We start from the raw sequence: 12342 nt of genomic DNA, 5'->3' as shown, positions 1-12342 counted from the left end.
AGCAGCGAGGGGGAATGCTTTACTGTTCCTCGAGAGCTCGTGTGTTTAGATCTTATATGAACAGGATGAATCCATAATAATATAATAAAAACACAACAATTATTTAACAGGAAACTATTTATTTAAGTGTGAAAAACTGTATATAAGGCAACATCCAAGAGAAAACATGTTTTCATAAAAGAAAAAACCTGAAATGTTGGATGAATAATTTCAAAACTTTTTACCTTTTTATCTTTACATTCCTCAGGTTGGTACAAATTCAAGTTCTGCACACATCAACACTGTAGTTTGACTTTATCCAAGTTTACTAACAGTGTATTCAACACATTTTACAGTAACATCACAGAATAACAAGTGTAAAGCATCTCATGTCGTTTCTATTTCCCTTTTTAGAATCCCTCTCTTAAAATGTGATAAAGAACTTAAACTTGTTTATTAAAGCTGAAATTCAAAGCTAACTCCTCAGAAAAGTTTAAAGGTTTATTAAAGCCCGACTTTGTTCAGCTGACAAGAGGCATGAATGAACATCCTGTAACATAAAAACTACTTTCTGTGTGTTTCTTTGGTCAAACTGAAGAAGTGATCCACTGCTGCTTTAAAGTTTGTGAATCTGTCAAACTCAGTATCAGTAACAGTATCAAAAATTCTAAAACTAGGTAAAAGGGAACCTGATGAAATGAGACAAACACACATTTTCTCTACATATTGTGAGAACCACAGAAGAAGAGTTGGAGGGTCGACCAAAAAAAGAGATCACACCAGGAGCAGATGCTGCTGTCAAAAATGTCTAAGTCTAAATGTCTAAGGATTCTTGAAATGTGCTGAGAGGAGGACAGAATTTGTTGGGACGTCCTAAATAAAACCCACCACACTAGCACGTGGTCTTTTGGTAACAGATTCTCAGAGTTTATAGACTTTAACAGTCCAGACTCGATCATATCAACGTTTTAATTATCTCACAAATAACTTAGTGTGAAAAAGAAGTGAACAAGTGCAAAGAACCTATTAAATATTATAAAAACACAAGATTGAGCCACAACCATCAACGGGCCGACACCACCGTGTTTTATCTGGCCTCACAAACCATCTGGATGATCAGATCCTGAGCATCCTGAACGCCCGAGCTCAGCTCCGCCTCGCCCTTCTTCACGTGGGTACCGATGAGGAACAACCTGCGGTCTCCGACCTCAGACAGGGACAGGGCGTCGTGCAGGTCGGTGATGCTGCAGGAACCTGGAAGATCCTGAAAACGGGGTTTAACTTTAAGACTTGAAGGAAAAAACTTTAAATAAAAACAAGATATGATGGACATTTGTCACTAGTTTTAACGTTTTTAAAATAAACATTAAAGATCAGAACATGAATCAATAATTAAAATCTCTGTTAGAGTCTATTTATAACAGGAGACCTGCACTGACAGCTCCAGTCCTGAGTGGTTTTCTGTCAGTCTCACCTGTTTGTTGGCCAGAACCATTAGTGGCAGCCGGGGGTCGGACGCCAGCAGCTCATGCAAATGTTTTTTAGCAACTGGGAAGAGCTGTGGTTTGGAGGAGTCGACCACGAACACCAGAAACAGAGCCTTCGACATGTACTTCTGCCAGTAGAGTCGCAGCTCCTCTTTCCCTCCGACTGAAAGACGAACAGACGACTGAGACTCAACTTGTCACCTGTCGATTACTGTGAACGTGTGTGATTGAGAATCCAGACTCACTTTCTAAGAACTCGATGTGCAGGTCCTCTCTGTTGATGGACACGGCCTTAAAGCCCTGAGTCGGCTGAGTGTCCTGGTCCAGGCCACCGGTGGCGAAACAGTGCAGCAGGCTGGTTTTACCGGCTCCGTCTAGACCCAGAACCAGGACTTGTGTTCCTCCCGACTCCACAGACCTGGACTGCAGAACACACAGATCAGTTATAAAGAAATAAAAATAAAAGAGGAAAGTTTGTCATGAGCGTCAATGTGAAATTTATTATTTTACAGGTTTGTATAAGAAAAAACATTCAAATAAAAAGTCCAAACTGTGAGAGGAAAAGTACAAATGATCAGATAAAAGTCAATTAATAATTAATAAAAAACATAAAATCCCAAGATTAAGTTGAAATGAACTCCAGATATGAACTTACTGCATGATATAAGTGCAAACATCTGTTTCCAGAGAAGTTTTTCTTCTAATTCATAAAATTAGATTTAATTTACACAATATTTCAGTAAAACTAACCTGAACAGAACTAAAAACTAGATTAATAAATAAAACTGTTTAAAACCTGAAGAAGTGTTAAATGAACCAGCTGATCACGTTAAAGTTTTATTTTATTCAACGTGTTTCTGACTTTTTGTTTTTTTTACCTCGGAGACTTTCGGAGCTTTAGCAGCGACCACAGCTCCGGGTCCAGGTCCGGGTCCAGGTCCAGGTCCAGGTCCGGGTCCGGGTCCGGGTCCAGGTCCAGCTCCGGGTCCGGGTCCGGGTCCAGCTCCAGCTCCGGGTTCAGGTTCAGGTCCAGGTCCGGGTTCAGGTCCAGGTCCGGGTCCGGGTCCAGCTCCAGGTTCAGGTCCGGGTCCAGCTCCTGGTCCGGGTCCAGGTTCAGCTCCGGGTCCGGGTCCAGCTCCTTGTCCGTCCTCTCTTTCCCTCCTCCCGTCTTCTCCGTCTTCTCCAGGCCGGGGTTCGGGCTCCTTCTCCCCGGAGAAGGACGCGTGGTTCCAGAGGAGGTAGACGACTCCACCCGCGACAGCGACGGAGGCGCCGAGGACACCGGCTCCTCTCAGGCCGAACATGGTGCTCCTCCGCCGGGTTCACTGCTCCCTCTTGACGCCTTCTGCCGACATTTCCCTTGAGGGTTTGTTCAACCAGTGGATTAAGACCCAGGAGGTTCAGCAGGAACTTCGACCCAGATTTCCGGGATGAAGAGTGCGGCTCTCTGTTGATGCAGTGTGTCGGTGTCACCGCGGGGGGGCGCCACCGGCCCTGGAGCATAAACACTGTATTTGATTAACTTTAATAATAATAATGTAATAAGACACATTTTAATTTGGAGAATCAAGAAAATAATGGTTGAAATCAGTAAACATACAGGTGTGACACCATTTATTAGAACACCACATTTATTTATTTATTTATTATTAAACAGGTCCAGTTAAACAAACACTGATCCACTAAGTGAACTGGTTTGTGCCCAGATAAACTTATTAAATTCAGTTTCCCCATCATGGTCTGTAGGGCTCCACGTGGCTGGTCCTCTTCACCGGCAGCCTCTCCTGTTGATCGGGGGCACTCAGGAGCCAGGCCTGGAGCTTGCTGTCCTCCTGCGTCATCCCGAGACTTTTCCAGGTCCGGGCCCTCAGTGATGGGGGCCTCTTTTTCTGAGCCGTCTCCTGCACCAGCTCGGGCCCCGAGCTGGACGAGTCCACCGTCTCTGCCTGGCGGTGTCTCCGAGACTTGGGCGCCTCTTGGAAGTTGCTGTAGCTCTTGTTCTTGATTGAGGACAGGAGCTTGGCCCTCCTGCTGCTGGACTCTTCTTCAGCTGGTTTCCCCTGCTCCTCATCTTCATCACCTGAGTTTTTGTCTTTCTTATTCTGTGAGAACTTCTTCTCCTGCCAGGTGAAGAAGTCTGACATGGGGTCTCTGAGGCTGGAAACAAACTCTGGGTGCGTCATGCTGACCTGGGAGCTCGACTCCACAGTGGCCGTCTTCAGCTTCTCGTAGTGGGTCTGGATGTTGGCCATCTCCTCCAGGATGTCTGCAGAGAAGAGCTCCTGCACAGCCGTGGTCCTCCCCAGAAAGTCTGCACACAGATGCTGCTTCTTTGGTTTCCTCTGCTTTTGGAAGGTGAGAAAATGCGGCATGGCGGTGTAGTGTATGGCTCTGACAGCAACAAGCTTCTCATAGATATAAATCACATCATGATGCTGAGCGTCCACGGTGTCCTTCACAAACTTCTGGACGTGTTCCCAGTCCTTCAGAGCGAGTCTGATCTTAACCGGTGGCAGAGCAAGTTGTGTGTGATAAAAAGCAAACATCAAATACAGGCCTCCCACTCGAATCTGGTAGCTGTATGGAGGCAAGAAGTACTTCACGGCCGTGGCTAGTGCCACCCTGCAGTATCTCTTCATTTCACCCATGTTGGTGATACCTGTGAAGACATCGGAGAACCTCATCTCCCTCCAAATGGATGAAAACAGCTCGTATCTCACGGAGTCATTGTGCTGGAAACGAGCCAGCAGCTCCTCCACGTCTTGGGTCAGAGGACCGAAGAAGAAATCAGAGTAAATAGGCAGCACACGAGGCATCGCGTCCAAACACACAGCTTCACACCTTCTGCCAGAAATCACAGAGAAGCCAACTGCAGTCAGGGCAGGTGTGACTCGCTGCTGACCAATCAACAGAGACCTACATCTACAAATGGGCGTGGCTACTTATGGTAATTAACCAATCAAACAAAGTGCAGCAATTTAATTAAATTCTTCACCATTTAGGGTTTGTGAAGGTGAATAAAGGGCAAATAGAAGTGGTCATAATGGAGCTTATTTTAACAACCTTATATAATGATTAATCTAGGTAGTGAAGTATTCGCCTCAGATATGTAGTTAAGTCAAAGTGAAAGAACTTTCCACCACTGGCTAATTATGTGTGCTCCAAATTATCTTGAGTATAATCAGTAAGTATTATAATGCATTGTTTTATTTACATTAAACATGCTGCATGTTGTGAACAGAGGAACCTTTAACAAAAACTGTAGTTAAGCTACAAAATACCATCATTTATAGGTAAGAGGAGCGCATGAATCCACATGATCTTATTACACTAATAAGTGGGTTTCAGTATTTACAGATAAACCCAATAGAAATGTGGTCAGGAGCAGTGGTGGTGAAGTGGATTTGATACTGAGCTAAGTGCAACTTCCTTATTATCTTCTCTACAACACTCACAATTTAAGCATCAAATATTATCACAAGTAACACAGGTGGCCAGTGTCGCCGTTGTCATGAGTTTTATTCAGACTTAACAAAATGGGGGGGCGTGTTTGACCAAAATAATCTCTCCCCTCATTTCCTAAAACATGCATCTGACAGAATTCAATTCAAAACCTGGAATTTAGACGAACACTGGCATTTAAAAATAAATATTCTTTAAACTGGTTAATGCTCAGCTTATTGAAATAAAAGGGCAATCAAAGGAAACATAATGCAAACAGCTGGAGTACGACATCTGTGTAATTAAGAAATATGAGGGACTATCACAAAATTTAACTTCAAGCTGCACTGCAAAAAAGGCTGTTTTCTAAAATGTCCAAGAGGTCTGTGAACTGACCTGATTTACTGTTCTGTTGAAGTGAGCGACTGTTTAAATTACTCGGTTTCTAAACTCAGTCCTGAGATGACGATAAATTCATGTTCATATTAAAATACAAAGGTTCAACACATTAGCTCTTAGCAGGACTCTAACACATGAACAATGCCTCTGTGTGGAACGTGACACTTTAAGGGAGGAAAGGCATGATTTAGATATAAAAATATGCAAAAATGTATTTTTACATACAGTATACATTTGGCTAATATCGTCCCTAAAGACCAAGTAATAACACAGAAAAAGCACATTCACTGTAATTGGGAGAATAATTTTAAGTGACTAAAGTTTTCTTGTGGTAATTTTTGTTTCAGCTCATAAAGATCGAAGAAGAAGAAGAATAAAAAACAATGAAGCACTCGAGGACACATCAGCTTTTGCAGAGCAACAACAAAAAGTTAACTTTAGTGGAAATGTCCTTAAGGAGCCTATTTTCTGTTCGGTCCTTTTTAAAAAGAAGACCGCATGTATGGAGACAAGCAAAGGGGACAGTTTGCTTTCACATGTTTAAGTGAATGATATGAACAAAAACTAAATTAACCTTGAGACATAAAAAAGAGAGAGTGTATGATTTCAGCCACAGACGTCAGCACGTCGTCCTGCAGCCGCTCTGCCCGACATGTTGCTCCCATTCGACTACCAGCCTCCTTTGCCACCCTTCTTCTTCTTCTGTGGTGCCTTCTTGCGAGTGGCCCCCGAGGCTGCGGGTTTCTGCTGTCGTGGGGGGATGATGTTGCTCGCAGGAGCCGCGGAAGAGCCAGTGGCAGACCCTGGTCTGGGGGAGGTAGGGGGGCTACTGGCCTGTCTTACTGGCATCCCTGCAACAGAGACAAATTCTGTCAAAATACCTGACTGAGCTAAACAGAAAGGAATGAGATTATGACTCAAAAGGTCTCGTTTCACTGGTCAGGTGCTTTTCCTCTACTTGTGGAGTCAGTTACAAGGTTTTATCAACAGGAAGGTTCACTCAGACAGCTCTACTCACAGGCGATATGTATGTGATTGTGGAGTTTACTCACAGCTCGGCTGAAGCTCCTGCCGTCGCACCCTGAGTGCCTTTTCCTATTTGCTCCTTCTTCTTTCCCTTCTTCTTGCCTCTGTAGTAGGAACGCTCCCTCATGGGCAACCACCTCTCAGGGTCAGGCGTTGCTTTGGGGTCGTAGTTTTTGGGTAATTTACCTAAAAATGCAATTTGGCAAAGCGTGGAGTGGGTACTCGATGGTCTCTGTATATAAACGTGTAAGGTCTTAAAACTAATTACTAGTTATTTTGGAAATAGGTGAAGTGCAGCCATACCTCTCTTTTTCTTCTTCTTCTTTTTGATCTCGACTTGGCTGTAAAAAGAAAATGTAGACGTTTAAACATAACAGATATAAAAGCTTTCCCACTCTGCTCTGCCTGTGAATCTTCAGCAAGAAGACAGGAAGGACATTTTATTCACACAGAGGAAGTGAGTAGGTGGAGGTGTTACCCTTGTTCTTTGGGAAGAGTTTCTCCGATCACTTTAGCAGCTTTTTTCCTGACGTATGTGGCACCGTGGGAGTTCTCCAGCTCGTCTACGTCCACATTGAAGGCCATTGTGTCTGCAGAGGGCAGGTGCTTGCTGAGGCTGAACAAGAACACTAAGGATTTTTTTGTTTGTAGCATATATAAAATATAATTCGGTAATTAGCTCTTGATCTTCTATTAATCAACTGTTTAACCATCTAATTTCAGTATGTAAAAGGATACGATTTGGCTTTATCTGTGTCCACCAGAGAATATGCAGAGATGAGTTGTGCCAGTGTGTGGATGTCCTTGGTGTTTTGCCTGTTTCAAGAAAATAAAGCAAAATAAATGTCATTGTTGTTAAAGAAAAGAAAGTCTAACAACTGTTGTGGTAGATCCTGGTATATCTTGGCAAGCGGACTAATATGAAAATTTAATTTTTGTCATTTTATAATGCAGTGTACTTTATCAGCACACTGTAATGATGCTGTTTAAGAATGTGATAAATTTCTGGGCTACTTGACACGAAGCTGGAGCACATTTTGTGCTTTTTCTGCCAAATACTTAACACATGTTGAACAAGAGTGTTTTGCATGACTGTAACTCACTTCCACAGCTGCTCCAGATCACTAATGGCTTCTTTTTTACGTCCGTACTTCAGTTTGAAGTTGGCAGCTTCTCGCACAAGAGCCAAGTGCACGGCAGATCCGGGCTAAGGAGGGTAAGGAACAAGCTTAATTACACACTGGAAACAGATTTAGGTTATCAGAAGCTCCCTGCTGAGGTACATCTGCACTGCATTTCCACATGGCAGCCTGTCAGTCAAACAGAGTGGGTTGCAGTGATACGCTGTGATCCTCCCTGGATGCTCTGTTCTGTAGGTGGCTACTGGGCCTTATTTCAAGCTATTTTCTTCCTTTTCTGTTTATTCAAAACAAAATTGAAGCATAAAATACCACAATTTCCACACATTAGCATTAACCTAAACATCAATGAATATTATTTAAATCCAAGTGATCATGCATAAAATCAATGGATACATTTGGTTTTTGCTAAAAGTGATCATCATAATAAGCTATATGGTCGTTTTTTTGGCTTCTACAGCCCTGCAGTTACTCTGTTCACGTCTTGAATCAGAAATTTTTGTTACATCATCTCCAACAACTCTCACTTCAAAACAACCCAGCAGATGCCAAGTTATGAAATAAAATACAAGCTTTGGAGACAAACCTGTTCGGACTGGTAGTGCTCAATAGCTTGTTTAAAAACATCAATAGCGCTGTCAATGTCTTCTTCGTGGGAGTACATCGTGACCAGAGCTGAAACCTGAGGAGTTAAAGGTATTGTTTAGGTGGATGCTGTGAGAAACGACTTAAGCTCAATATGAGTGTTGGTACTGTTTCCATGTTACACTCACCATCCCCGGTTTGTGCTTAAACTCTTCAATGGACCTCAGGACATCACAAGCTTTTGTAACGTGACCTGAGGACAGAAGACAAGCTCTTTATCTAATAAATCTGCATGTGCATATTATAAAAAGCTGTAAACTGATGGGTTAACAGAGTGAAGACAACAGACATGATCCATGTGAATACAGGCCAGTACCTTGTACTAAATAGAGTTGTGCCATTGTCAGTTTGATGCCAGATGCACTTTCTGGGTGCTGATCTGAGAATTGCTGGAAAAGAAAGGAACAGTCATTAAACTGAATCGAACCAAATCTGTTCAGTTCTGTAGATGCTTTAAAGTAATTTACTGTGTGTTTAAAGTGTCTGTCATACGTTTTTAGTATGGAAAACCATACTTCACTCTTGGGCTTTTAAGTAATCCGAGAGAAAGGAGGTGGGGGTGGGGGGAGGTTAGTTTTCTTTAGGAATGTGAATCAGGCTGAAAACAACCATTAGTATATGTGATTTCTACCTGAAGTAGCTCGATGGCCTTACTGTGCTGCTTCTCCCTGCACAGTTGAGCAACCTGGATGAGGACTGGCCGTGGGTGACCCGGGTTCTGAGACTGAAGACTGGACGACAGTTTCCTGCACTGGTCAGCCTGTAAGACAGCAAACAGCAGAACACTGGAAGCTGTGGTCAGAGAATAAACGTAAACTCCTGGATAATACCTCGTTACTGTGCCTTCTTCAGTACTCTCTTTTACTACAACCATACCTGGTTGGTGTACATAGACAGCAGAGCTTTGTTAAAGTCGATGGCCTGAAGCTGCTTCTTCGCCAGCTTGTGTTCAACACCTTCAGCGTTTGTCAGCTTCACCTTTTTCTTTGAGTCGAACACATTTTGGTCCTGAGGGAACAGACAGAGCTTTCATGAAACCACCTTTGCCTCCAGTTGGATTAAACCTTTATGGAAATGCAAGTGCTTGGCCAAGAATTTGAGGTTTATTGTTGAGTAACAATGAGTTCAAATTGGCAAGCATGCCTTCCACCCACTTTGTTTATTGTGATGATATTGTTGGCAGTCACAGCAAGCAGCCCCACATCAGATGGCCTGCAATTAGATCAAACAATTACACAAAGCATATTATGGAGTTCCTATTTAAAATTTAAATGACTGATAAATGCTCCTTAGTACAACTTGTAAATGTCCTGGAGTGCCATAGCTGTTAAATTATCGACTGTTGACTGAAAACACAAACTGCTCCTAGAATAAAACTTGTATGCATATAATGGAATCAGGAATCCTTGACTTACTTGAGCTTGATGACTTGGTTGTAGAGCTGCAGAGCTTCATCTGTCCGACCCTGTAACTGCATGATATACGCCATCTGAGAATGGATAACAGCCAGCTCTGACTCGATGTCCTCTTCAGTCACATCCTGCAAAAGAACAAACATTATCTCTTAGTATCTCCCAGTGTTCTATGGGTATATTTTTTTCGCATGTGAAGCAAACAATGAAAGGTTTTAATACTTACTGAATCATCTGCCAAAGAAATTCTGCAAAGCTCTGAAAAGCAAAAAACAACCTGGTCAGGCTAAAGCAAGAATGCATAAAACAGCCACTTTATATAGGTGTCAAACTGTAAATGCACTGACCCTCTGCTTGTCGTAGCTTATTGAACGCCTCTGTAAGCTGTCCTTGTCCAATCAGAGTGCAAGCCGCATTGTAACACAGCTCATACGTCGAGTCAGGAAGACCTAGATCTTCCTACGGAAAAAAATTAAAACATCATCTTAAAATCACCATTAAAATACAGAAGATGAACTGAAATTTGCCTGTGGTGGAACATAAAGGACATAAACACAGACCTGACAGACAACACAGGAAAGGACACACGCACACATGTACTTACCAACGGCGTGCTCTCCCACTGACTCATTGCAGCCACCACAGCAGCAAGGTTGGTCTTCCTCTCCTCCTCATACTCATCCTGGGAGTTCCTGATCAGATCTGTGTAGACTGACTTGCACTCATTGTAGCGTTCCAGTCTGTACAGCTGAACAATGGCATAACATTCATGTAATATTCTCCAAACACATCACACAGGACTAATATTTTACACTCATTTAATGAAACACTTATGAACAAACATAGTTTATACATTTATTGGCATCTTTACGTCATGTTGGATTTATTCAGACAAACTAAAAAAATCTTTAATATGTTAAAGTATTTCAATCTCAGTCTTAAAAGGCTGCTTCTAGTTTTGATGGCCACCAGATGTCACTGTACTTGATTTCTTTGAAGCACCAAAGCTTGTAATCTTTGTTTGGCATAAACAACAACAAAACAAAAGAAATACACTCATCACATGTGCAGCACAGCATGTGTTTATTGACACGGGATGATTGTGACTATCTATATATATATATATGTATAATTCATTGACACACCAAGCAGCCTTACCACTTGACCGTAAAGCTCTTTCAGCTTATCTGTCTGCTCAGGAGCTCCTTCAATGGTCTTCAGGGCACTTTCCACTCTGTTCAGACGGTACTCGCAGTACGCCTTCTCGAAAACCACCTCGCTGATGGAGAACAGAAATAAAGAAATGGCATTAAACTACAAGAAATGTAGCTGGTGAATTCGATTTGACTTTTTAATAGAAAAGGGTTTTATACTAACTACAACTAAATATTTTCAGTAATTAACAATGCATGTACTGTATACTGTCACCTTAATCTACTGATTTAAAGTGATGTGCTATGTGTGTTATTTTAGTAATTGTTTGTATTACTTATTATAAGAAATAATAAATATACTAAATTATGATCTAAAGTATGAGTTATAATGTGACTTAAATTCACATTTGAATTGACAATGTCTAAAGTAATTAAAAAGAGCTTTATCAAGCAGCAACATTAATTTAACATCCACATTAAAGTATAAACTGTTATAAGCCTGTAATCAGCACATGTAATATTAAGGGTTAGACACAGGTGAGTGAGAGTTTGTCGTTTACCTGCCGAGCACCTTTGAATGTGTGTTCATGACATTGAGAGCCTCTTTGAAGCTGCCATTCTGAATAAGGCAAACTATTTTACAGTGAAGGGCCGTAACGTCGTCTCTGTTTTCGTGCAAAACTACAACAGAAGAGAAAACAAACACATCAGCAAACACTCAGTAGTGCAGATAAACAAAAAGCAACACTCTGACTGTATTGTCTGCAAACAAGATTGTTGAAAGACGTAGCGTAAACAGTCACCAAACGTTTCGACTGTGTTGATATCGCCATACTGAAAGATGATTAGCTAACTGAGCTACTAGCTGTCAGGCTAGAGACACGTCAGTTTTTAGAGGACGGTACATTTCTGGAGCAAAATATTATTACACTATTACAACTAAAGAAACAAATTAATGTATGGGGATATTCACAGTGTTTGCGATTATGAACCGTAGTTTGATTTACAAAGCTAAAACGATTTTTATGAGTTCTAGCAAGTAGCAGTCCAAACGCTGTTAGCCTAGCCACATGCTAACAGCTGGTCATGCTGCTGGACCTAGCTCAGTGAACTCTGTGGAGTTATTTACAGTCTGACCGCGGCGTTGGCTCAGGATGAGAGTAACTTTGACAGACATGCTTTCCTACTTTTAGTCAGAGCTTTCAAGGCCCGTGTGTAGTCCCCGTTCTGTCCGCAGCGGTTCACTTCGGTCCACAGTGAAGCTACCGAGACCCCTCCGCTCGCCATCTTGGCTGAATGGGCTTTCGCACATCGGCGGAAGAAGGAGGTGTACACTTCCGGGTGAACCAGAAATGTATTTATTTTTATTATTTTAAAAACAACCTTTAACACACAAATTCAGTATTTTTTGATAAATTGTTATTTAGATGGAAATTTGACATTTTTGTATTTTTTACTTCGCAGTGACGCCGTCAAATGATGCCTTCACAGCCAACCTTTGAATCCGCAGTAGGCACATCGGTCGTGCTTTTACTGTCGCTCGAAATGCTCAATATATTAATACAGAATCTGTACTTTTACTTCAAAAGGTCATCGTATAATCACCGGAACGAATATTTATGTTAAAGTTGAAGTTTACTAGAACACCTTATCATTTTTT

The 12342-nt window shown here is 41.9% G+C and overlaps 3 protein-coding genes across 3 annotated transcripts; all 3 read right to left on the bottom strand.

The window, feature by feature from the left end:
- Nucleotides 1-102: 102 nt before the first annotated feature.
- arl9 (ADP-ribosylation factor-like 9) lies at nucleotides 103-2929 on the bottom strand. The gene is made up of 4 exons (XM_026357767.1): nucleotides 2345-2929; nucleotides 1712-1889; nucleotides 1454-1629; nucleotides 103-1243 (listed from the first exon to the last, which is right to left on the bottom strand). Exons 1-4 carry the CDS (start codon nucleotides 2768-2770, stop codon nucleotides 1067-1069), a joined length of 957 nt encoding a protein of 318 aa, XP_026213552.1. The 5' UTR covers nucleotides 2771-2929; the 3' UTR covers nucleotides 103-1066.
- Nucleotides 2930-3042: 113 nt separating this feature from the next.
- On the bottom strand, nucleotides 3043-4443 carry LOC113160482 (snRNA-activating protein complex subunit 1-like). The gene has a single exon (XM_026357766.1). The coding sequence runs from the start codon at nucleotides 4280-4282 to the stop codon at nucleotides 3200-3202; it is 1083 nt and encodes a 360-aa protein (XP_026213551.1). The 5' UTR covers nucleotides 4283-4443; the 3' UTR covers nucleotides 3043-3199.
- Nucleotides 4444-4961: 518 nt separating this feature from the next.
- srp72 (signal recognition particle 72) lies at nucleotides 4962-11990 on the bottom strand. Its single transcript, XM_026357765.1, is given in 20 exon segments — nucleotides 4962-6140; nucleotides 6142-6157; nucleotides 6359-6518; nucleotides 6636-6673; nucleotides 6811-6948; nucleotides 7071-7148; nucleotides 7436-7539; nucleotides 8058-8153; nucleotides 8245-8309; nucleotides 8433-8505; nucleotides 8748-8876; nucleotides 8993-9124; nucleotides 9271-9328; nucleotides 9532-9656; nucleotides 9755-9786; nucleotides 9876-9987; nucleotides 10133-10276; nucleotides 10687-10807; nucleotides 11243-11363; nucleotides 11870-11990. Coding segments are annotated over 20 exon segments (2007 nt in total). The 5' UTR covers nucleotides 11970-11990; the 3' UTR covers nucleotides 4962-5975.
- Between the last annotated feature and the right edge of the window lie 352 nt (nucleotides 11991-12342).

This window comes from Anabas testudineus, chromosome 10, assembly GCF_900324465.2.
Source record: "Anabas testudineus chromosome 10, fAnaTes1.2, whole genome shotgun sequence".
In the NCBI taxonomy this organism is placed as follows: Eukaryota; Metazoa; Chordata; class Actinopteri; order Anabantiformes; family Anabantidae; genus Anabas; species Anabas testudineus.
The sequence above is the reverse complement of the archived record's forward strand: the minus strand, read 5'-3'. Positions and strand labels throughout refer to the sequence as shown.

Coding starts and splice junctions, on each gene's coding strand:
- LOC113160482 (XM_026357766.1), bottom strand. CDS start 4,282: ATGCCTCGTGTGCTGCCTATTTACTCTGATTTCTTCTTCGGTCCTCTG.
- arl9 (XM_026357767.1), bottom strand. CDS start 2,770: ATGTTCGGCCTGAGAGGAGCCGGTGTCCTCGGCGCCTCCGTCGCTGTC. Junction 1,630..1,711: donor GCACATCGAGTTCTTAGAAA/GTGAGTCTGGAT, acceptor TTCGTCTTTCAG/TCGGAGGGAAAGAGGAGCTG. Junction 1,244..1,453: donor TGGTTCTGGCCAACAAACAG/GTGAGACTGACA, acceptor CCCCGTTTTCAG/GATCTTCCAGGTTCCTGCAG.